General features: G+C 41.9%; 1 protein-coding gene and 1 long non-coding RNA gene across 20 annotated transcripts in view; both read right to left on the reverse strand.

Annotated features, from left to right (window-relative positions):
• Nucleotides 1-26,278, reverse strand: part of LOC147798773 (uncharacterized) — a 62,434-nt gene that overhangs the window by 17,268 nt on the left and 18,888 nt on the right. The window lies entirely within an intron of this gene.
• Nucleotides 907-25,582, reverse strand: LOC110990423 (uncharacterized). 19 transcript variants are annotated; one of them, XR_015425676.1, is made up of 10 exons: nucleotides 25,526-25,582; nucleotides 25,035-25,095; nucleotides 20,869-21,040; nucleotides 20,571-20,721; nucleotides 20,161-20,334; nucleotides 18,555-18,635; nucleotides 12,493-17,410; nucleotides 3,153-3,249; nucleotides 1,840-1,925; nucleotides 907-1,399 (listed from the first exon to the last, which is right to left on the reverse strand). XR_015425676.1 is itself a non-coding variant. In XM_087138245.1 (8 exons), the coding sequence occupies exons 4-8, from the start codon at nucleotides 20,168-20,170 to the stop codon at nucleotides 1,355-1,357; spliced, it is 345 nt and encodes a 114-aa protein (XP_086994371.1). In that variant the 5' UTR covers nucleotides 20,171-20,334; nucleotides 20,869-21,040; nucleotides 25,035-25,095; nucleotides 25,526-25,582; the 3' UTR covers nucleotides 907-1,354. The 19 variants fall into 19 exon arrangements, 2 of the variants coding, with proteins under 2 accessions (XP_086994371.1, XP_086994372.1); XR_015425675.1 differs by having other exon boundaries at nucleotides 20,543-20,721; XR_015425681.1 differs by lacking the exon at nucleotides 20,571-20,721 and adding an exon at nucleotides 21,371-21,511 and having other exon boundaries at nucleotides 20,944-21,040.

The raw sequence follows: 26,278 nt of genomic DNA on the forward strand, positions 1-26,278 counted from the left end.
AATTAAAAAGCAACGAATTCTGGGCTTACACTTATTATGCAAAAGCACCTACATACGTATATTTTCTTTTTGCTCGTTTTCATTTTCTTCGATAAAATATGACAAAAACTAATTCAATTTGATGAATGGATGAAACACCCCCTCCCACCCCCCCCAAAAAAAACGCCTGCGCCTCAGGGCATGTATTTTGGAAGTGCGATGGACGGAAATGAGACAATACAAAAGAAACAATTGGCTGGAAAATTATGGCTTGACGAATTCTGAGCCTGCGGTTCTATCCACTTATTTTGAGACAGCAGTTCTGACATATTCGGATTTCTTTTGCTCTTTTATCAATTTTTCCATAAAATACGAGAGAAATTAATACCAATTAAAGAATCGATAAGATGAAAACAATGAAAAATCAACACCAAAGAGCGAATAGCATGTACTTTGCAAGAAAGGTGGGCAGAAATGAATAAGAAAACAGTAAAGGCGCTCTCTATAAACACCATGAAGTAAAGGGCGACAGCGCGCGTCGCGTTGTGCTTCAGGCGACGCGATGCATGACATGACACCACGACGCGACGGGCGACGGAAGGGTTGACGTTTAGGCAGAAAAAATGCAACAAGGAGAGGACCCAAGACAGCACGACACGACGGCACGACGCAACGCGTCGTGTGTGTACAAACGACGTTTGTACAAAGGCGACAATTCGACCCGACGGCATGACGCAAGGGAGCCGTTGTGCCGTCTGGTTGTGTCGCCTGGAGGGGGCAAGAGAGAAATGTTTGTCGTAAATAGTACACCATAAGTTCGTGCCAGACGCGCAACGCGGGTCCCACTGCGACGACCGCCCGGACACCCGAGCCACCCTTGCTTATACTGTCTAAACAAGCAAACACTTGAACAAATACTGCCACCCATTAGGCTCACATCCCCTGAAACGATTTTATTTTTCAAAGACAGTGATGATGCAGTATTTTAAGGTGGCTCTAAATAGTCTTTGCCCGTGTCAGATAACCATCACACCATCGTAACGATACAATGCCAACTCCGATCATCGAAACTGAGGGTGGTGCAGCACTGACACTCCCAGTCGACTACCGAGCAAACATGCCCACCTATTGATCTCGCGGCGTTTCTTTTCCATTGTTGATGGATTAGTAAAATATCCGAACAAACCAACTGAGCCTCTGGGTAAGTGTCAGGACACTCTTGCGTGGAAAGTTTCAACCTTTGTCGGAAACAGATGAAATCGGTCTGGCCGGACGGGCCATCTTGATGCGAGTTCCGCCATTAATTTTGTTACGTCACCACATTTCGCTCCCCGTAGACCATTCCAGCTGACTTCTTGCCCAGTCCCGAGCGTGGTCACTGCTCGATGTATGATGGAATCCCCAAGTATCCAAACATCCCCTGTGAACAAGGGGGAGAGGAACAAGGAATGTTCTGGTGTTGTTGTTGAGGTTCAACATCAGTATTACTTTCACTATTTTTATTTTTTATCCATTTGTATATTTTTATTTACTTATTTATTTATTTATTTTTATTTATTTTTGTTTAAACAATCCAATCGGTTGATATTCCCTATGCTTTTCACACAACACAAGCCACTGTCTCTGTCTGATTACACGTTGGGAAAATGGCACGATACCAGCGGGCGAATATAACGCTGAGCGGCCTCCGAACACCAGCGGCCCGTTGTCTTGATCTGCTCCAGGGAAAAACCCAACGCAGATGTGGTTGATGCCACTCCGATGCAAAAGGAGTGGGAGCGAAAGTAAGTGTCTGCGAGCCCTAAAAAACAAAGAACTTTTTCAAAGTGGCATTAAATTGAATAATTAAACGAAACTTACCCGAAGTTGAGGTTTGATTGTAGTTCTACACTGCTGTCTAGAGGTGATATAAGTAGAGGGGGGGGGACAATCCAGCACAGTTTGACCTTTGTGACAAAAATGGCAAAAGGTAGCATTAATATGCATAAGTATATGAATAAAATGATATTGATATGAATAAGAATGAGGTGTAAGGTGAAAAATTATAGCACAGAATGACCTTTGGTAAGGGATAGGCATAAGGTCAGAAAGTCTGGTACAGGTTGACCTTTAGTGTATAGGGTGAATATTGGATAGATGAATATGAACATGGTGGGTTCAAAATTTTCGGCACAGTTTGACCTTGCTCATAATAAAAAATAGTGAATGAGCCATACAGTGTGTGATGGTATACTGACTGGCCCACCAGGCAATCCTAAGGTAATCAAGGAGTAGGAAGCGATAATCCCTAGACAATCGGACGTAATGGGTCTGGGTTGATGCTGGCTCGGACAATAGATGTTGGCCAACCGGGGCTAAAAGCCTGTTTGTGTATTTTTTTAATGGATGCACGCCGATAATGAAAGCGAATAATACGACGCACTTCTCTTACAATCGTCGTCATGGCTGTTTGTTTCGCGGATTTTATAATTCTAGAATAAAGATGGTCGGTTTAATAGGATGAGCGTAATGAAAGGGGTGTTATGACCAAGGATGCGGGTAGGGGGAAGAAGTTAATGCGTCGCAGGGAGACATGTAACGACCCGTCCGTGGGGTAAACACGAAAAAATAAAATTTGGGGTTGAGAGAAAACGTTTCAGGCAATGATTTTGACGCCGTAGTTCAAATGAATATTTGATTCGAAAGGTAGCAGATCGAGAGATAAATAAAAACTGTAGGGACGATCCAGCACAATTTGACCTTGGACCTCGACAGAGGAAAAGGTCACATAAATATGTATAGAAATACATATGTATAAAAATGTAAATAATAATGAGATGAATAGTCATAAAGCAATGGAAGGAGGCGTAGGGTGAAAAAAGGCAGATTGGCCTTTCGTATAGTATAATGTAGTGTACAAATAGAGTAATACAGAGGGAATATAGGGATTAGGGTAAAAAAGTAGTAAGAAAATGGAGAGTTGTGGAGCACACGCCCTTTTTCACCGCTTTCAGCAAAAACTCCTGGGTAGTGCATCGACTCAAAAAATCGGGGGAATCCCCTAAAAATCTGAAATTCCAGATTTTAACAATTTTCCCTGGGTACCCCATCGACCCCAAAATAGGCTCTACTATATTTAAATCTTCAGGGCCAAAAATCTCTTTCACCCACACGCGCCGGGGATTTCCACTCACCTTGAACTCTTGACCCCGGTGCACTTTTCCTGTAAACAACTCGTGACTAGCACCGATCGCACAAACAATCACCTTCAGAAAAGGGGACTTCCCCTCGCTGGCCCGTTATAAAAAAAACGAAAAAAAAAAAATAAACACTACATAAAAATAAATGGAAGATCAAACTACAAACGTAAATAGTTATTTTTGCAAAGACACGAGAAATTTGATCGACTTGATAGATTCGTACGATTGTTTTCGTTGTTTGAATTCCACAAGTTTACGCAAATGCATCGATTGTAAAGAATGCCACAATTGTCATGAATGCCAAGACTGCGTCAGATGTAAGGACTGCTCCACCTGCGACGATTGCGGTAGATGTATAAATTGTGTGGCTTGTTTTAATTCATACGACTGCCGAAATTCAAATGCCTTGGACAGTTGCGAGGACTGTTACGAGTGCGCCCATTGTATCCAATGTTTTTGTTGTACGTACTGCACCTGCTGCGTAAATTGTGTCGAGTTGGAAGGAATGGATCACGTGGTGCTCGTAGACGGTAAGCATAAAAAGCTGGGGCACGCGCGAGAAAACGAGCCACTTCCCGATTCAGCAACTAAACTCGACGCGGATTTATACAAAATTGAATTAATTATTGAATACGACGCTGAGTAGAAATCCCACCCGATTTATAGACGCGGCCTGGTAAAAATGAGACAAATTTTTAGTCAAAGCCAGGAAAATCAGAACCATGTCAACCCAAGTATTTATCGTTTCAGACGACCACGAGCGTTTCAATACCGACAACTACGACCCCAATGTCACCTACGGTCCTTTTGACCCGAGTAAATTAATCATTTCAAAACCCGTGGTTAAAGAAGGGACCCAAGTCAGCCAATGCACTTCACCCATTTTTTACCATCACAACGGCCAAAACAAACGCCTGTTGATTATGACGATAGAGCCATGTTTACGGTATAAACCCACTTTACAAATACGGCACTCGAGACAAAACGCCGAAAACATCCAAGGCCGTCAAATTTGCTATCAAATACAACAACCTACGACAAACGTACTCGATCACATAAATTTGGCCGTATATAAATTTATCGAATCTCAAGGGTCTCATCTCCCGTCTAACACTGTAAACGCCGACAAAGCCAGTCGCGATATCGATGACCTTAATAAAATAGAGTACGTAGTTAATCCGCCTTATACGGCTAAAAACCAAATGTACGTTAAAATAGATCCCTATGCCTCCCTATTTGATAACCGAAAAAGATCCATCGACTCGTCAAATATCGATAAATTTATCAATAAGAGATGCGACGCGCAATCATTTATTTGTGCAAAAGACGTATACTACGGTACCCACGGTTCACTGTCGTGCGGAGCCAGCGTTAGGTATAGAGTGACAGCGGCAATGTTGAAAATAAAAAAACGACGAACTAATTTCGAGTAAGTCGGCGTTGCAAGCTTTTAGCAGATTTGAATTAAAAGTTGATTAAATTTGAAAATCAATTTAACCTCAGTTATTCCTCGGAACAACTGGGGTTTATTTTTTTCCTTAAATAAACGAACTATTAATAAAAGATGACTGATACGGAGCTTTGTCACTTGCTGAATCTAAAGGAAGTACATATAGCAGGATCTCAAAAACAAAGTAAACCGATACCCGCTTGTAACCACCAAATACTTGAACCAGACGAAAGATACGCTTGTAAACATTGCGGTCTAATTTTTGGGTGGGTTTCCTCGTACACCCCCGTACACATGGGAGATCGATACTACAAGCATCACGTTTGGAAAAAACCGCCGCCACCAAAATCTAGAAAAACCTTACAAAAATATAACATGTATTTTAGAAACGGCGAAGCGGATGAAATAGAATAAGTTAAACCAAGTTTTAAACGGCAAGATCTCTAGAGGTAATCCGTTGAAGGCTTTAATCGCGGTATGTTATCAAGAGACAACTGGGGAAACCAAATCTCAAGTAAAAGATCTATTTCAAGTTTCGGATAAGCACTGGGAAATCGCCCTCGATAAATTAAACCTCGCCAAACAAGATTTTTCAAAACGTATATAATAAAATGGAGACTCACACGTTTCACTTAACCGAGAGCGAGCAGACGTTTAAATTGAGAGATGTCATTAATTTAACAACACCAAAGGCGACAAGGTCGCCCGAGTAAAGAATATTCAGTTTGAAGCTGGATATTTTAACGTAACAAATGCCACTGAAATTGAGTGGGATTCAAACTTGGACGGTAGGCCAGCGGGGGTACTTGGCGAACGACCTCCCGGAATACCCTCAGAGGAAAGAACGGGCGTATCTCCCAATTCAGAATTAGTACAAACAGCTAAAAACAGATTGATCCAGGCAAATAAAAGAGGCAATTTAGCGGAAGAAATCAGCATCATCGCTAATGAAATTGAGCAGCTAAACCAAGAAATCGCAGCTTTAGAAGATCAGTTAAACCAGAGACAACCATTAGAAACGCGAGCTCGTTTAGCTTTTGATATCAACGATAAAAAAGTAAAATCAGCTTCACTGCTCGAGGGACAAAGACAAGCTTTAGATGAAATTTACCAAGGGAATCCCCCGACTCGACCTACCACCAACTCCCCCGTAACACCCATGAGACCCAGAAGAGAACTAAAAGACTGTTTTTGACGGGGCTAACTGAACCTATATACGACAGACTTCATTCGCAAAGCTCATCTGAACCATTACCTCAGGGCCAAAGAGGAAGCATCATGGTATCCCCCGGTTATTATAGCATGGACTGGTTTCACTTCTTGTTAAACTCGATTCCGGGTGTTTTCTTTTAAGGTTCACTCAGAATCTAAACGGGTGACTTTGGCCACTACGGACCCCAATCTCAAGTTGCGACTAAATAAAGAAGTGTCCAAGCTGCTGAACTTACCCAAAATAAAACTTTTACCCAACGTTATTTACGAAGGCAAGTACGATTTAAACCCATTGAAACTCGCGTTTATTCATTGCAAACAATTAAATACATTTTACAATTGTTATAACAGGCAGTCTTTAGACTTGCTATGCGTGATAGCTACCGAGCCTCGCACCTCATCACCCGTGACGTGTAAAACGCCTAAAAAGTTAATCGACAGGAACATCAGTGAATTGACTTTTCTGTTAAAAACGATTGAGGTGAGCTCTTGAATAACATCGGCAAAATTTTAATCGAGTTAGACATTTTTAAAACGCGTAATTATAAAAGCAATATTATAATAAAAGATGACTACTAACATTTACCCAAATTTACCGGCGAACGAAGCGAGCGAAGCGGGAACCAAAATTTACAGACTCAGAAAGATCGAAGAAATTAAATCCCAAATCCAGGGAGAACGCGACGTGCGCGAAGCTAGCTATGAAAAGATCAAACGACTTTTAACCGCACTCGGATACTTGGAGTACGGTGTGGAAGCCCTGGGCGCGACCTCGGCAGCCGTTGGCATTCCTGCCGTTTTGGGAGTCGTTACCGGACCCGTCGGACTTGTGATGGAAGGCATCGCTATAATTGCGTTTGGCGCTTACGCGGTTCTAAAGTACGCCTCCCGTAGACTAACCCACAAAACAAAAAAACACGACCAAATTCGAATTTTGGCAGACGCTAAATTAAACACCATCGAGGATTACGTATCTTACACGATTGAAGACGGTGATATATCCCAGGAGGAATTTGTCCTTATTTTATCCGAGCTGAAAAAGTTTAACGAAATGAAAGAAAAGATCAGATCGCATACGTCTACAAAATTGCAAGCGACCGAAGCGAGCACCAAGGAAGAATTTGAACGTCAAGTCAACGAAATAGCAGAAGCGCTAGCCAACGAAGCGGCCGTTTTAAAAAAAGATCTTATGAAAAAACTTGGAAAATAAGTTTTACCAAATCGGTTAAGTTTGAAGACCTACCACCCGCTTATCAACCGACCCAATCGACGGCACTTAGTTAAAAAAATCTAAATAAAAGTCTTTTCAAATAAATGGGAGCCAATTTTAGTAGCCTAACAATTTTAGTCAACGAAGACAATTCACGCGTATAAATTACCGAAAGTAACCACGGACGAAGCCGTCAATCACTGGTCTACTGAGTCGATATCGTTTTACCAAAATCAATTTAATTTCGCTGTCTATTGCGCGACGACGGCCTGTGGTGTGGGTTTTGATCTGCTGTCCGACCCCAATCCATACGTCTAGGCTTTATTTAACTTTCACGTATACTACACCGTACGAAAAATATTTTACGACTGCGTGATGCCCATTCCAAGCGACGACGTATTTGACGTGTTACGCAATAATTACGACCATCGGAAGTTTACGGACACGTGCCTTTTATACGGAGTAGACCCGAATAAATCGTATAAACAAACTTGCGACACTTTGTCAAACGGATTAGGCACCGCTTATTATTACGACAACGGTTACGTACTGTTCCGGGTAAAAACTACGACGCGCACGACTTACACGTGACCAACGGCAAATACGCGGGATTTACTTACATGAGATTTGGCTGGGCTAAACCGCCTAAAGGCTCCGGTCACGCGAGTACCTACACGGTCACCTGGATTTCACAGTCGGACGCCGTCACTTTGGCCTGGTGGGATTTTGTTCCTAAAAAGTCTCGGTAGACGGAGTGGGAATCACCAAGGTAAACGAATCAATTCGAGCTTACGTCTACGCATTAATCGGGGCACAGGCACAGACCAAGACCAGCGTTTTAGCCACCGGCACCGGATTAGACATGCAACGGCAATTTATTACGATCGTGGAATCTTTAATTAATTCGGACCCCAATCTCGAACAGTCGATCGACCAATTCCAAGATTCGCTACAATACGCGAAAACGCCTTTAAATTTCGTAGTCGCCCCGGGGTTATACCTGGTGCCCTCGGACATGGACTTATGCATCGGCACTTTTGAGGGTTATAACAATAATTTACAAATCGCGACTGCGGATATGAAGACTGGATACGTACCGAGTTTGAATTTGGGAGAAATCCCAGAAGTGACCAAAGCGAGCGAACCAAGGCAACCAGAACTGTTACCCACTCGACCAAAGCAACTTCAACAAACAGCGAGCAAACCTTTAGACGTGCACGACGAAGAAAAACTGTCCTTAACCGTCGGAGCCATTGCCGTGGGTGTCATCGGTTTTATGTTGTTTAAAGTTTTAACTTAAACGGTTTGATTTAAGGCATTAAAAAACCTCACCTTAAATTTAAGGTGAGGTTGAATTTTTTTTGCCTTTTTACTTTTTTGCACGTACATCATAATCAAAACACCTATGCCTACAAACAAAGTCCACACGTGATCCGCTACCCATCCGACAGCTTTACTTGTCGCGTTAAAAATCCAACTCAAAACGCTACCGATGATTCCGGGCAAAGCGCTTAAAGCTTTCAACCCGAGTTTGTTCAACACATTTGCCAGTTGACGTTTGATCCAATCGGTGATTCCACCTTTGGAAGGAGGAATCGGCGTTGGTTTAGGTGCAGGTGTGCTCGCTCCGCTCGCTCCAGCAGCTCTGACGCTAGCCACAATACTACTAACGATGGTACTTACCGCTAAACTAAAAGTCATTAAAATGCTTACGATCGTGATGCCTTGCTCTCTAAATATCGTTCGAATCATATCACGTAGTGTCAAATCTGAATTCGTGATCTTTTTGATTGTTTCCTTGATGCGATTAATTTGACTCCTCAATTGATCGGTATTTCTATTGATGACTTCTAATCTACCCCGTCTTTCGACTCGTAAGTCGTCCAATTGCCGTTGAAGTTCAGTACGTTCTCCTTCACATGTCGCATCTTCCAACTCGGCTTCAACCTGTTGAATTTTTGCGTCTAACTGATCTAATTTACCTTGATTTAAAATTAATTCTCCTTTCATCGTTTGTAACGACTTATCTAAAGCGACGAGTTCTCTATAATTGAACCCTTCGGATTGAACGTCTACGTCACGAGTGAGGTCTTCTATAATGTCGCTCACTAGATCTGCTTCTTGGGGTAGTTCTACTAATTCTATGCTCTCGGGATGAAATCTCGCGAGTTTACGAGCCACTTTTTGCGCCTGGTGTTTTGTTTTGCCAGAAACGTAATCTCGCAAGCCTAAGACGCGTCTTATGAAATCTGTGTTTGTTCTTTGTCTAATAGTATTTAGGCTAAGAAATACTTCACTATTGTTTTCTTGGGTTAAAAGAACTTTTTTGCCTTCGAACTTTACGTACAGGCGATCTTTACTATCTAAATTAACAACATTTGGGTCTTTTATTTTTGTTTCGTAACCAGTTTCTTCTTTAATAGCTGAGTAAAAATCGTTCACTTTAGATTCGCGTAACAATTGCCTAAGCTCTATTAATTTGACTTGTCTCGTTATTTCTGTTTCGTGTAAAGGATCGACGTCTTTAATTAACTCGTTGTATCGCTTTTCGATCTCTAAGCCGCCATATATGTCATCTTCTTCGTCTGGCCCAACAGTAACAGGATGTGTAAAATCAGGGTCTTCTAACGACGTTTCATTGTAGTCAGTAAAGGACATTTCTGTTTGCGTTGGATTTAGTATTATTAAGTCGTCCCACGCCAATTGCAAGTCTTGATCGGTCTCTTCTTTGTTTTCTAGTGGTATTTCTTCAAAACCAACTCCTCCTTCAGCCATTTCACTTTAACTTTGAAATAAAGAAACTTAAGCGGTGGGCAGGCTCGCGGGCAATATACCTTGCGCTACCAACCAGCCCTGGGTAGCCAATGCACCGCTAGACAGTGCGGTCAATTTCAACGCGTTTTCGACAGATAATTTATTTAGGTGTGGCGGTTTGATTTTAAAAAGCTTACTCGAAAGCATGGCGTAACCCATGGAGATTGCCGAAACAACGGCACCGTGGTAAACAGTATTTGCGATTCCGTTTACGTCGATTGATTTAGCGTTACTCATATTTAATAGTAAGGGGTTTTTCAATTTAATCCAAATTTATTCAATGTCCAAAATCTGTTCTTCAGTTTTATTTTCTTGGCTCGGGTTTCTGCTCTCGTTTCCTTCGGGGTTTTGCTCAGAATATTTGCTTCGCTCTTTTCGTTCGCTTTTTGGTTGAACGGTTAGTTTCGTGAACTTGTTTTTCCAAATTAAATAGGCCGCAAGCGCACCAATCGCCAATCCACCAAATATCAAATTTCTGTTCTCGATGGCCGTTTAATAAATTTTATTTTCTGAGCTGAAGTTCTGGTTCTGGCTGCTCGACTCGCTTCGCTCGTTCGCTAATTTCATCTTAACGAGCTGTTGTTTCATCTTTTTGTTATGCTCGGCCAATTTTCTACCTTAATCTACACGCTTCGGGTTCTGTTTACTTTTAGTTACCGTCTGTACGTTCGTCTTTACCGGACTGTTTGCTGGAGTCGGGTATCTGCTCACTTCGTTCGCTTCGTTCGTTGGCATCTTCTCTTATAATAATAGAACTTTTGTTGAATTCCAGGTGTTTAGTGGTAATCAGCATAGCTGTCAATGGCGACAAGTAAACTCCATATTTTTAACAGATTTCGGTAAGTAAGTGACCCATGGTCTGACTTAGAATTGGGTCGTCGTTTATGTCTTTAGTCAGCCCTTCTTCGGATTTTAAGTTGACGTTAAACCCGAGTAGATCGATTGGAGTAGCTATACTGAGTAAGCGAGAGTAGAGGCTCAAAATCGCGTTGCCTAGGGATTTTACGATCTCTTTTCCAAATTTAACTTCGTACAAACTGAATAGCTTTTCTTGGTTTTTGGGTGACATAGATTCGATTTCTTTAATCGAGTATTCTTTACCTAAGTACTTCTTACTTTCACCTGATGCAGCTATCGAACAGAGTCGGTCTTTTACGTTAGGTTGGGAATCACTGTTTGAATCGGCGAGTATAGATTTAATGTCGTCCATTTTAATAATATACGATTTTTAAATTTGTTGACCGTTTGCTTTAGGCGTAGGTACTCGATCGTATAGTACGTTAAATTCATTGCGATAGCTTACTGAATAAGTAGCTGAACTAGCTCGAACATAGTTACTTATTTAATTATAACAAAATAAAAATTGCTTACGCTAAGCTTATTATAGCATAGCATAAGCAAAGTAAAGCAAATAAATAAGTACTAATAACTAGTTTTTAAGTCTTTAGAAGATGTAACAATTAGCTTGTCAGACTTCCAGACGAGGTTACAACTCAAACAACAAAGGACAACGTTAGACTTAACATGTCCGATTTTGTTATCTAACTGCTCGATGGTACATAGGTCGTCTTTATTCTCTAAAAATTGCATCTGGACTTTGCAATCGGGGTAAGAGCAGCGTGGATAGTCTTTTATCAAACCACGGCAGAAGTCAGTATCGATAAATTTCTCAATGTCGAATCGATTATATTTTCTGTCTGTTTGTCGGGCGCTGCAGATCCAACCTCGAATCATTACTTCAATTGGATCTAAGCAAATCTTGCACCATAATTTATTCTTCTTGTGAATACATATTCCAGTTCCTTTGCACTCTTTACATGTGTATCTTTCTTTACCGTGTTCACAAATGCCGTTTCCACCACAAATCTTACAAGCGTATTTCTGCTTCCCGTGTTCACATATTCCTAAGCCTTTACACTCCTTACAAGAATATTTTTGCCGCCCGTGTTCGCACTTATTTAATTGTTGATGTCGTTTTACCTTAATTAAACAGCTGTTACAAGTAGCGTTTACTTTCCCTGTTTTTTGAATTTTAAAGTTTGATGAGTCCAAGAGCCATTTGCATTTGGCGCAATTCTTTATATCATTTCGCCCATTGTATTACTTTTATTAGTGTAGCGGCAGCGCTTGCGCGCGCGCTGGGGGCGGACCCTGACGATCCAGAGGGGGGGAGACTGGTCTCCCGGTAAGGGATGGATTGGATCAGTTTGTAACACAGGTCATCAATTAATCACCTCCAATTTATTCGTCAATGGAAAGAAAACCCGATAAATTTATACAAAAGCATGAACCCTAATTAATTACATAAGTGCTTTAGTTGATTCATGGGCAATAATTAAACAACGACATCAAATGCAATGGTGTACGCAAAATAGACGTTCTGCAATGGCATGAGTGCGTACTGCTTATACATAGCACACATAATACATAGAGGCGAATATGCTATTTAAGCTAACAGCACAACCCAATTTTCTATTCACGGTGGCTTTGGGGGCTTTATGCAAATGCACTGACCACGTGACGGTACAGCGCGAAAACGATGTACATGTCAAACGTTTATAAGTGATCATAAATGGCAATGTATAATGGATGAAATTACAAAATACCGGCGCTAGGATATGCCAAATACCCCCCAAACCCCGACTCACCCAGACAACACGGGTTGCGAGACCTACAGTGGTCTGCAGGGCCCAGCAACTCCAAGGGAACAGGCTGAAAACTGTCCGAAATGGTCCCGAAATGTTGCGCTGTCTCCACCGAGATGGCCACGGAAAGAAAAAGGACTAGACGTGGTCGAAGGGTCGGTAACGCACACTGGGCAGACCGGCATATCCAAGCGCGGTATAAATAGTAAAAATGTTGACAATGCCCGTAATTACAATAAAAATTAATCCAAGCGTTTTAAAACAGATAATGAAGTCGGCGGAAGGTATTCCGGCTAAATCTTATGTTATCATGATAAAAATTAAATGGAGCTAATTCCAATAGAGGCGCAAGGCCACGTCAACGTGAAGGGTGAGGGGACCCTCTCAGTTGCTATGCAACAACGTAAACATTGAAAGGATCTCAAAGGCGTATACCAGGTGCATGTAGATTATACATGATAAATATACGGGCAACTCCCCACATTAGTATTAATCAAAATTTTTTCTCATTTTTACTGAACGAAATAATTAACTGGTGGTCCCGTGTTTAACACCAATTTACTAAATCAAAAATTGCGTAGGTGACTTTTAATTTGGTCTCGTTTTTCGTCCGGTACTACGTCGTTTTCGCCGAGACACTGGTAAAACGAATCACGATCTTTGCAATGGAAGATAGCCGTCCAGGCGGTATTCTCCCTGACGTCTTTGAGCACCGATTTGTACTTTTGGGTAGGTAACCAACACGAATGGTTATAGTGTCGCCCACTAAACGCCATCCTACTCAAAGCACAGGTGCTATTCGACTTAGATTTTTTGTGATACCTAATAAATTGATCGGCCGCGCAATCGTCAATAATGAATAATGTATTTACCTCATTAAATAGTCGTTGATAAAGTTCAATTGCCTCGTTTCATTCTAGTTTCTCTCGATCCAAATCGCACAAGTAAACATTTTCATCGGCGTACATCCACAGACGTTCGAAATACGTTTTATTCTTAAAAAGTGTCGGACAGATGATCACGATCGCTTCGAACGTGAATCGATACTCGGTTTCTAAAAAAATTAAAATCCAGTTGGTCTTCCCGCAACCCGTCTTACCCACGATTAAGGCACAATGCGGATTCTTAATGCAGGTTCATTTAATTTAAGGGATCTTGCAAGTCTCGAGACTAAAATTTTTCTCCAAGTTTAATGAACCAAACTCTTGAAGTTTTCTTCTTCCATTACCAAAAACACGTACATCGTCAGAGGCCCCGCGGTTTCGCTCGCTCATTCCATTTGAATCGATATATCTCCACCGGCGCCTAGAGGTCTACCCGACCCGTAAGCGCTGTTATCGTCGGAACTTCTGAAATCGAGCCAGAGACCATACTTATCTCTTAAATATTCGGCTGTATCTACTCCGGGTAAGTTTAGGTCCTTGGCCACCGCTCGAGCTGATTCTCTATCCGAATCGCCAAAGTACTTTGTAATTTCATTCCAATGTTGATATTCAAACAGCCCCTACGAGTACAATTGATTCGGTTTACCTTCGACCGTGACAACCGTTTTTGTTATATGCGGATTATAAAATCTTTGCGGGTTTTTGATAACCGGGTCTCTAAACAGGATCAAAATTCCTTTCAAGCTCTTGATCGTCTGGTCGATGCTGATGTTCCATAGCGTGTCAGACTTATTTACCGCTTGCTTCTTCCACAAGTGAATCCTGTCGAATAGGTAATACATCGTTTTTTTGTTCCTCAGGCTTTGAGCCAGATCTCGATTGGTGACGACTTTGTATTCCAAGGTCAGGTCCGAAATGAAGTATTCTGCGGCTGTATCTGACGAGTTGACCACTTTGTCGTGACCGTTAAAAGTAAGTTGATACGTCAGAGGCTCTTTAAACCCCGACGGTAAAAGGGCGAATGATCCGTCAATATAGGCGTGTCTAGTGGAATTGCGTAACGATTTTTAAAAGCGTCGGCAATTGCTTTATCTTTACCGTTGTTTGCGGCTTCGTTTTTGTCGCCAGCACCGAGTCGAATCTTGGCAACGTTTCCTTTTCCAAACCAAAGAACGCCATATTTTTAGTCTGCGACAGAGGTAGCCAATTGTCCTTAAAATTGTGAAATACGTCCGCATCTCGGCAACTTACGATTTTTCTTTCCTTAGAGACTCACGTTTATTTCCGAAACCAGGTTTCGCGCCACGTTGTTATACACGGTACGGTTGTCGTCCAAGGCGCCGTCTAGAGTACAATGACGTCGTCCGTGCCTAGGGCAGGGAACTTTACGTTTAACGTGTGACCCGCGGCTATGGTACTCGGGTTATGTGTAATTGTGACTTCGCGTCTCTCGCCTTTGATCGCGCGAGGAACTTTAAGCCTGCGACTCGGGTTTAGCTTTTTGGTGTATTAATGTGACATATTTACTTTTAATATATAGTAGTGTTATTATACTATTATTATTTACGATTCTTATTTTTGTTTTATTGAAACATTTTAAAAAGAAACGAAAACGCAATTAACGTTTAACCCGCTACAAAAAACAGGTCTTCGTATTTTTCACTTTGGGTCTCTAAAACCATATCACCGATGTGATCTATATCTGCACGCATATCACCCAGCATCTGCTGAATCTCCGTTTGGTCGGTTTGAATTTCGATTAATCTGTTACTTAGGTCGGCTTGAATTTCCGACAATTGGTCTTTAACTTGATGTTTATTTTCGCTATTCATTTAATTCAATTTATTGTAAAAATGGCTAGCGCTTTGATGATGGTGGGAGGAGCAACAGTAAACGCCTTGGCATTCACGGGCTCAAATTTTTTATTTAGCAGTTTATCAAAAAAGTAAAGTCGACGAAGAACGAAAGCGACACGACCCCGCGTTGAAGTAATTGGCGCAAGCGAAGGAATCCTGGGAACAAGACTGCGTACATATGCTAGACTTTTTAAACGAACGAACGCGACAAGAATGCGCGAGTCAGCAAACATTTGTAAACGTGGACGAAGCTTTACGAGCTTATTCGGAATTGACCGGTAAGATTATTACGCCGTGACCGCAAGAGCCTAAATTGGCCGATTTCTACTAGCCTTCCAAAGATCAAAAGATTCGCGAGATTGTTTGGATTATATCCGGGACGGCCTTGGTCAGTTTCTTAGCTTAACGATTTGCATAACTTTATTGTAAAATGGAGGAAACTTTTAAAAAACTATTTTACAGCCCACAGGGTCACTGGCGAGGAGAAAGCGCGGTCGATCATCTACACGAAAAGACCGGTGCGAACAAATCAGTTATTAGGAACTGGCTAAAAAAGCAGGCCATTTGGCAAATATATTTACCAAAACCAAATTACGTACCCAGACCTACAATGTTGCAATCAGAATCGGTCAAACCTAATTACGCGCATCAAATGGACGTACTTTATTTACCCTGGGACCGCGTTAAAAGAAAAACGTTTAAGTACGCTTTAACCGTGGTAGACGTGGGTTCCCGGTATAAAGAAGCCGAGCCGATGACCAGTAAAACCGCCGGGCAAGTGAGCGAAGCGACCAAGAAAATTTACGAGCGATCACCTCTGACCTGGCCCAACTTCGTAATGGTAGACTCGGATCTGAATTCTAAGGTGAGTTTAAAAAGTTAATGGCAAAACACGGGTTAGAAATTCAAGTGGGTGTGCCGGGTGTTCACAGATCTCAAGGAATCGTGGAAAGGTTTAACCGCACTTTAGCCGAGCGTTTATTCGGCCACCAATACGCTCAAGAAATGATAAACGTGGGTGAGCGAAACGTTGAATGGGTAGAACGTTTGCCCCAGGTCGTGAAATCGTTAAACGAGGAAAAAACGCGTTTAATCGATGCCCAGGTGAGCAAGAGGGCGGCACCGTCAGAAGGGCGACAGATCCAGTCTGGTCCGTGGACGTTTACCAAATTGAAAAGCGCACTAGTCAATTTAAACAAGTGAAAGGCAAGCGGATAAAAACGGGCCCAACTTTGTATTATCTATTAAACGGCCCAAATAGGAATTTCGTCAAAAAGGAACTTCAGGTCGTACCCGAAGATACCGAATTACCGCCTGATTAGCTCATGCCAGTAAGCTAACGTATCAACCCCGTTTGATAATATGTAGCTCTTTGTGTCCAACGGCGAGAGGCTCAGTTTGTTTTGCGACAGAGTAAACACTCGATGTTTATCTGATTTCAATAGCTGCTGTTTATTGAAATGAGAAACCCGGTCAAATAGGCAGCTTTTGTACATCTCGTGGGTTAACCGTTTCTCGGTTACTACTTTTGTGACCCCTTTCGCCTTCTTTAAATTTTGATCGGTAGTTAAGATCGAATACATTTTGGGTCTGATACAAATGGCTTCTAAAATTGTTTTGCCACCAAATTCGACTGGGGGTGAGGTGAACGCGGCCTTTTAAAACATTCAGCGCACATTCACCCAAACAGGTGACCAGTTCCTTGTCGGCACACTTCAAAATGTCCTTTCGTTTCTTGGGCGAAGCTGCACTCAAAATGCGCAGCGCGTAAGCGTTGTCCTTCAACCGTCACGTCATGATGACGAGTGAGGCCGTTGACGTAAAACTGGTCTATTTAGGCACGTAGGCGTAGCTCGTTTCCTCGGGAAAAATGCAGGATCGAAGGCGGTGTTCTTCCGGGCAGTGGGGTTTCAGGTCGATGAAAAGATAAGAGTGTGGAAGACTGGTGGCATCGGCGTAGGCATCGGCAATAGGCGGTCCTTGTGAGTCATCGAGGTCACAGGTCATGCTTTGCGAAACCGAATGGCAGTCACCATCGTATTCATCTGCCATGTGCCAACCGGCGCTGTAGGTGTGATAAACATCACGAGGACATAAACAGTCCACTTCATATTCCCAAAATCGCCTGTACTCCCGCTGTTCTTTTGCTGCAGCCTTCAGTTTACCGACTTCATCAGTCAACTGCAAAACATTCGATGTCAAGAAACTCAAGGTTTCGTTCAACTTATCGACTGCTTGTTCAGTCCTTGATATCTTCGGCGGGAATTTCGATGCGCACCGAGCTTTCCGCGCGGCAGGAACAATGCTAGTGCCAGTGTGTTTCTTGCCATGTGAACTCGCATTTTGTTTGGAGTTTTTATTCTCTTTTTCTTTCTTTTTGGGGTCGCCATCGGCACCCCTGGGTTCCTTGTCATGTTCATCACCCTTGGCCATCTGGCTCGGGTAAAAAGGACCGTAAATCCCGTAATTAATCACCAATTCAAAACCTGGACGAACTCAAAAGTTCGACTGTCTGCTCAAAATAGCGCTCGCAATCTGGTCTACGCATGCGCGGTCGTTTCTCATGAAATTCCGTTATCACAACTCTAGAAGGCAGTGTAGAATTGATACTTTGTCTGTGGTTCGCCCCCTTAGTGGCAGAAGAAAGCGCCGGGCGACTTGGGGCGAATCCGTGAGAAGTTTGTCAGTGCGCAGACCAGGCAAACACTTTCATCAATTAACTGAGTGCACTAAGCGAATAACTTGAGGAGGACCTGTTTGATTAGCTTTTGTGCGCAGAAAGGAAATAAACACTGACGCTTTGTCATTGTCTGCATCCTGAATGTGTACTAGACGCATGGAGGACTGATTGTTGGATATGACACTTGGCAACTTCAGCGAACTCGCTAATGCGCATAAGCTCAAACAATGTGCATAAAATATCAGCCCGAAAAAGCGCAGTCTCACAGCTAGTGTGACACACCTGCAGGGGTGCGTCAATGATACGGGTCAGTACTGGTAAGATCATTTGCCACCGTTCATCGCCGCCCAGTTTGTCCCGGCGACAACCTGTCAATAATTTCGCCACCAGAAAATCCCGTGTGTGATCCGGCCAACCTTGAACCTTATGAAAATAGCCCACTGATACATGCTGAAGTAGCTATGGTTGACGCAGCAAGACGCTGGAGCGAAAGCCATACTATAAACTGCCTAATATCGTTACTGGAAGCATGTCGAGTTTCATCAAGTCATTGGCCCATAGATGAACAAAACGCACGCCACCCCGTCTGGAATTTTTTGTGCGTGTTTTCCGTTGAAGCAGCCACCAATAACCGGTGTATCTCACCTTCTATTAAACCCGGAGGAGGTCGGGGACCGGCGTCATTACTATATCTGTCTGTGGGGCCAATGCACGGAAGCGATGCACCTGGAAACGTGAGAGGGAATCGGCAATTTATTGCGTACTCATGGGATATGCGTGACCTTAAATGTGATATTGAACCGCAGACACTGACAAACAAGTGCTTACACTCAATGCATGATCTCGTCGCAAGTAGATAACTGTTTCAAGTCATTGATGATGTGCACTACTGCTTCGTTGTCTGTGCGGAAAAGCACTTCGGGAGGCGCTGAGCTAACTGGGGGCCCCACAATGCACGGCTATCACTAGCGGATAAAACTCGCAGTATGCTATCGACGGGGATAGTGCCATAAACTCACGGGACCAACGCGCGTGAAACCATCGACCGCTGAAGTACCCTCCTAACCTAATGCTTGCAGCAGCTTCTGTAAATAACTCTAAAACGTCATTGTCGCGCCAGTTCTGATCTCGAAACCCCGTTGAAGTGCTCAAGGAAGTTTAACCACATATGTGAATCATGTTTTGCTCCGTGAGATAGACGAACTTTGTGATGGGGTTTCCGCAGCCTGCGGGACATACCGATCAGCCGACGAGTAATTGGACTTCCCAATAAACAAGAAATCGTCCAAATAATGGGTAACAGTTTGAGTGTTCGAAATTTGCTTAAAGGGAAATTCCAGAAAGGTGCTAAATGCCTCAAAATGCCTGCAAGACACAGAACATCCCAAGGGTAACCACTTATCATAATAAAACTGATTTTGAACCTTGAAGGCAAGCATTTCATAATCAGAGGGGGCGACGGGAAGCAACCAAAAAGCCGACTTGATGTCCGTTTTTGCCAGCCATGTGGCTGAATCAGCGGACATCGCTAAATCGACAGCCGTATTGAATGATGCATACACACTCTTCCTTATCAATAAAGTCATTCACGAACTCACCTAGTGGATAGGAGAGGTGGTGAATAAGGCGAAATGAGCCCTGTCGTTGCTTTGGCACGAGACCGATAGGTGAACACTGAAGATTTGGAAACAGCCGGTCTGCGAAGGGTCCTGCAATCCTGCCTAATGCAATATCATCGAGTAATTTGTGGTGGACGATTTCCGGCCTATCCGTGGCGGACTTAAAGACAATCATAATCTTTACGTACCCTCGGACCATGATAGCTCAGCGAAAAACTTTTTTTGTATAACCGTTATACAGCAAATTAGCCGCCAAGTTTGCATAACCCGATAACCATTGCTTGAGGACTACGATATTAATGGGTGTTGGGAGAACGAAAAGTAGTGTTTCTGTCCCCTCTAGTAATAACCGCTGACTGGCGTTTGTTATCGCTCACGCAGTGCGTGTCCGGCCTTGTTACTGTACTGGCCGAGACGCCTGCCGTGCGTCTGACGCCGCCAACGGTGTCTTTGTGAAGCGCGTATACACGTATATCCGGTTCGTAAGTGTGACGTCACTTCAGTTTAAACCACGCTCGCTGCACACGTGCACCGCTCATAGGGTTACAGTGAATGCTGAGAACATCGCATAATTCGGAAACTTGTGATCATAATTTCTGCGGTACTTTTGAAAAAAGTGTCGAGCCACTTACACATACACATGTACTTCTCATGTCCTATTGTATGCAGTTTTTCAGATCATCTTGGTATTTTGATGAAGTCCCTCTGTAGAACAATCTTGGTACGAATTGCATTTCCACTGACAACACCTGGGACACCACAGATTTCCTCCATGTATCAACATGGTCAACATTCTTCTGTGTCATCTAAAAATGGAAAATATATTCATTATGCATCAGTTCATGTGTTGATGCCTGGAAAAAACAGTGTCGGAAGTTTCAGCACTTTTGATATCACTTAGCTACATAGAAGTAGGAATGTAGGATGTTGATCATTAAGCAATTTGCATTATTACATGCATGGCCCCCCTGTCCTCTTTGCTCATGACTGCCTTAATCAGAGTACAATACCAACCTTCTCCGGCCTTCTCAGTACTAAATACCTTGTCATTTTCTTTGCAATTGGTTGCCCAACATCTTCCTTCATATTGGGTAAGGGTGCATGTACATGTAACCGCAGTTACATTACATTCCCATCCTTGAAACTAACATCATGTAGAACAGATTTTACTTGAGCAGCAGCATGAACAATACCTTTACACACAAAGCAAATAATGGGGATCAATTAAAAACATCGGGATCTTATGAGTGCTGAAAAGTTTGCACTATTTTTCCGAATCTAGTTTGAAATTTTTTTGCAGTTGTCTTTCAATAAGTTGTAGGGGATACATGTACACATACAAGTAAACCGACTTCCTGCCGATTGCAGCTTTTTACACAGTCTTGTTACAACTACTTTGATGAAGCTCTTCTCACTGTTCTGTGGCTTCGTCCTTTTGCTTCGACTGCAGGCATCTTTGAGACCAGGGACATCTAACATGAATGAAGACTCCTCTCGTGTGCCGATGAACATCTGCATCATTGCAAAAGGAAAACGTTTATTACAGGTGCACCAGTTCATGTGTTGGTGCATGAAAAAATGATACCAGAACTTGGACACAAAAATATAGCGTACATTGTGTACATGTATTCAATGGCATATATGCAGCAACCTTGGGTTCTCACTAAATGGGAAGTACGTGGGGACTTGAATGTTGATGAGGGAACCATGGACCCCCCCCCCACAAACACACACCTGCACCCCCACACACAAACTGTGCTTCATGACTTCATTAACCCTAACAGTCCCAGAACAGGCAATCTGTCTGTATGTCAGTGCAACAATAGGCCTTTTTGCCATTACCTTGCTTGGTTATAAATACAACAGCTTGCATTATTGTGGGTACCCACGTCTCTGATATGGGAAGAATTCCAACGCTCTGAACTAGCAACTTTGATGAAGATACGAACTTGCATAGGGACTAAAGTGGCGTGCAGAAAAACCCTGTACAAAACGAAGGGGGGGGGTTAGGCAGAACATGGAGAACTAGAGGTCTCTGTCTGTGTAACAGAACAGAGGGCTTTTTCGGTAAATTCAACTTATTTACTAAAAACAAGACAGTTTCAGGCTGTTAGGCCATACTTACATAATTATTTGGCATAATATTTTATGGGGTCTTTGCTTGGTATAACTTTGATGACGTTGGAAGTTCGCTCTCAGACCAAATATTGTGCCTTCGAAACTTTTAAAAAGTCTACTGGACGGTACAAAGAATTTAAAAATCAATAATGAATCACACGATGATGTCATCTGACGTTAGTATTACTTTACAGTCTTTTGATATGGGCTGCTATTTGATGACACTTTGGTGACAATTTTTTTGCAAAATTGCCAAAATAGTGTTTTGAAAATGAATACAAAGTCAAAGGGACGAAATTTATGCTTAAAAATGAATAATAAAATACTTGATGACGTCATCAAGACAGTGTTTTGAAAACGAATACAAAGTCAAAGGGACGAAATTAATGTTTAAAAATGAATAATAAAATACTTGATGACGTCATCATTACGTCATTCATTTGTAATAATCCTATATCAGTGTCTTTGTTGGCTTCCACTTTGGTAACGGTCAACCATCACAAAGGTACCAAAATTGTGGCTTGAAAACGTGTACAACGGGCTGAAATAAACATTAAAAAATCATCGTCATTCTCTAAAGGCCATCTATGCATAAGGGTCCTTCAGTGTGGTAAGTTTGATGAAGATCCGAAGTTTTTAAGTGACTAAAGTTGTAGGCAGTTGTGCACAAAACAAATGGGCTTTTGAGCAGAAGAAAAAGAATAGGGGGAAAAAAACAGAACAAGATGTTCTATGTCTGTTTGCAACAGAACATAGGGCTTTTCGCTTTTCATTGAAAACCCCAGCGTCGTGATTGCATATCTGCAAAGTTTCATCCAGCTGGGACATATACTTTTGGAGATATAAGGCTCTAAATGTCACATGAATTGTGTACTAATGACGTCATCATCCCATGAGGTCCACTTTCGTCTTTCATACATCCCGTTCAAGATATCTGCTAACTTTCAACACGCTGGGCCAAGTCCTATTGGAGATAAAGGGCCTTACAAGTGCAACTTTTATGTTACGTGACTTGTCTCCTGGTGACGTCATCATCAGGCAAGGTTAAAATACCTTTAAAGCAGTCCCTTTTCAAGAAATCTGCAAAATTTGAAGCCGATCGGACATGTACTTCGGAAGATATAGGACATTGAAGTGTGCACCTTTAATGTCAAGTGACTTGTCTCCGAATAACGTCATTATTACATGAGATTCAAAACTCCTCTAAGGCACACCCTTTTCAAGATATCTGCAAGATTTAAACCCGATCAGACATGTATTTCAGTAGATATAGGGCATTAACGACTGCACCTTTAATGGCACGTGACTTGTCTCCTGATGACGTCATTATCAAAAACATCGAAATTCCTCTAAAGCACTTCCTTTTTAAGATATGGATAAACACTTTTGGAGATATCGTACTTTAAATGGTGCACCTTTAATGTCACCTGACTCGTCTGCTGATGGTATTGCCATCACGTGAAGTCAATTTCCGTTTTTAAACCTTCCCTTCCTAACCACCTGCAAGGTTTCAACCCAATGAGACATGTACAACACAATACAGAACACAAAACATTATACTTACCGCAGAAAAGGCACAGATTAGATTTTTAAACATTTGTCCCTTTGACGTCCATACAATGCGATCTGCTCTCGGCAGCACGTGGTCGGCATTTTGCCAAGTCCCGAGTATATGCCCTACGCACTCTGCGCCGTCGGTGTTACAGGCAGATATTGGGCGTCCACACACACACAGTAACATATGCACAGCACTGTGCGAAATTGGATTTCCAAGTTGGCTATTTATATTTGAAGGGGTTTTTGTCGGCGGCGCTTCATGTGTGTGAAAAGTACACCAGTTATGCATTACATGCAGCTGACTCCAATCTTTTAGATGTCATCTGATGCATAATTCACGCTTATATCTCTTACGGTTGATTTTTTACCGAATTTTGAAGAATAAAAGAAGTTTTTATTGTAACTTCCGGTCTGATGACGTCATCAGCCCCAAACTTCACACACGTGTTGACAGGGTAAAGATGATCATCTTGATCTACATCAATTTTCAGGCGATTTGAACAAACTTCGCCACAGAAATCTATCCAAAACTCATTTTTCATTCATTTTTAACCTGTCGCTAGAGGGCGCTCGATAATTAGGTGATATCATCAGTGGATGATTTGAAGAATACAATACCCAAACAGACTAACACCGTTGAAAACAACTTGATATCTATAACCATTTTTAAACAATAGAACACTTCCGGCTTCGACCAGAAGGAAGGGTGACGTGATTTGACCCACACGAGATGAATCCAAGACCACATTTTATTCTACCACTTGCTGCAAACAGAATGTTGCGGGAGTCCATGGTAAATTTTATATGGATTTTTATAACTTTAACAGAATATTTAAATATTCAATATGAAATGATAAATCACTTGATGACGTCATCACGACGTAAATATTTCAGTATTATCCTCGTTTTATAGTCAGTGCTTACTGTACCTTTGATGACGATCAGCGCTTACTAAAGTACCGAAATTGTGCCTCGGAAACGTGGACAAAGTGAATGGGCTGAAATAAATATTTAAAAATCAATAATAAATCACTTGATGGCGTTATCATGACGTCATGCTTTAATAACTATACCTATGACAACTTTGAATGCTGTGCGACAAAGATTATTGGCAAAAGTCCTCCACAGAAAAAAAAGGTGTTCAAAGTCTTTGGGCTTTGGGCCCAAAAAGAAGAACCCCCTCTAAAAAAAATCCCAACGATTCCAAAGGCTTTTTCTCAAAATTCCGAAAAAGCCCCCTCCCCAAAAAAATTATTAACAAAAACAATAAGCTGTTTTTGCCGGTGCCCGAAACAATTAAAAAACAAAAAACAAAACTTAACAAAAACAAATGAACAGCTAATCAAAAAAAAGAAAGAAAGAAGAAAAGAAAAATAATTAACAAAAAAAAAAACAAAACAGCTAATAAAATATAAGCTTGCAGGCGACGCCTGGCGTCCCTCAGGGTGAAGAAGCTGTGAAGTCTTCTTTGGTGTTGGAGGACGTGTGTCCTCCGGTAAGAGGACTCCAAATAAATGACACCAGGACAGCAATACCTTGGGTCCGTCTTCTTGATTTTTTCTTGTGTAAAATTCCCAATCGAAACATTCTGATTCATCAGGATGTCGCTTAAAAGTCTCTTAAGTACCTGAAGTCATGTGTTGATCCGTTAAGATCACTGAGATCTCTTAAGTCCCTGTAAAGTCTCGTAAAATAGTTACATGATATCAAATAATTAGATGAATACATAAAATTTACGATCTTTATAATCATGTTTAAGTTGCTAATAATGCATGTACTAGCATGTTCATATATGCATGTGAGAGACATAAGTTAATATCTTTCAGCTCACCCAACACTCGTGGGACTTCTGCCTTCAATGCAGGCAGCACTGCATGGCCTGAACCTTGCTCCTGTGGGTACATGCATACGTAATGACATGAAATTTGTAAGACCAAAATGCATATATCCATAATCATGTTGATAATCATACAGTCATAAGTACACACGCCGGTTTATAAATGGATCAGCGCACCCTATAATACACTGAACTTGGTTGCCATGGACGAGACCTGAGGTCACCAAAAGTTTACACATGGATCGTACGCGCACTACGCACGTGCATGATGTACTGTGTATCATGCATAGTTGTGCACAGTTGTCGCACACTCACCCAAAACAGCATGAATGAAGAGACGAAATTATGTCCATAAAACCCTCATGATCTGTTGGATCTGATACCAATTATCTACCCCAGTCAATTCCTTGATCCTATAAGATGTTAATTATCAACTAATTATACCCATATCGAAATTTGTAAAGAAAACAAAAGGAGTAATTTACCGGTTTGGTTCGACCCGACAGTGCGCTTCCTCGTAGATTTTGGAGAAGAGGATGTCTGACAAGGGCGCCCTCTGGGGCACGATATCAACGATATTATTGTAAATAATGTGGATCCCCACAAAAAAGATAATCAACAAAAACAATAACTGTTTCGCAAAATGCGAAAAAAAAGAAACAAAACAAAAACAGAAGCAAAAGAATACGCAAAATTGCGAAAAAGCAAAAAAAAAAAAGAAAACAAAAAGAATACCTTTTTTGCAAATTGCGAAAAACTGTGGACTTGCAACGCGTTTGTATGAAATAGAAGCCAACCAGCGGCCATTACCGAGCTACGCAGGTTGGCTGGCTTGCCATTATACCTATTGACGCCAGAGAGAACAAAGGCAGGCATTGCCGGACAAGCTTTGTATTTGGCTCAGTGAAATGGCCATTAGTGGATTCATAAGCTGATTAAGGGCATTGCAAGTCAAGATTTTTTATATACGTCCGTGAGGGAAACTAATCTTTCCGCGCAATGAAATAACTCTCAGAACACAGTGTACTGTGGCCTGAATAGAACACCACAGTTTTCCGGTTCTTAAGTGTAATGCCATAGTGAAGAATACGTTGCCCTGTACAGAAAATATATTTCGGAAGAAACGAAGGTGAAAAATACACTCCAAAACGGACATCGAAAAATTTTCTTCATTCAAAAAAAAAATGGCACAACAGAAAACCAGAGAATAAAACCAACTGCAAGGAAATAAAAGTTGA

The sequence above is a fragment of the Acanthaster planci genome, linkage group LG06, assembly GCF_054643075.1.
Source record: "Acanthaster planci isolate LZ-2023a linkage group LG06, COTS_SCS, whole genome shotgun sequence".
Lineage (NCBI taxonomy): Eukaryota > Metazoa > Echinodermata > Asteroidea > Valvatida > Acanthasteridae > Acanthaster > Acanthaster planci.

Bases quoted from the DNA above. Each gene is read 5' to 3' on its own strand.
- LOC110990423 (XM_087138245.1), bottom strand. The intron at 1,926-18,554 runs GTGAGATACACC...TTTGTCACAAAG, and splicing joins TCCTCCGGGTTTAATAGAAG to GTCAAACTGTGCTGGATTGT. The intron at 1,400-1,839 runs GTAAGTTTCGTT...CCTTGTTCACAG, and splicing joins CAATCAAACCTCAACTTCGG to GGGATGTTTGGATACTTGGG.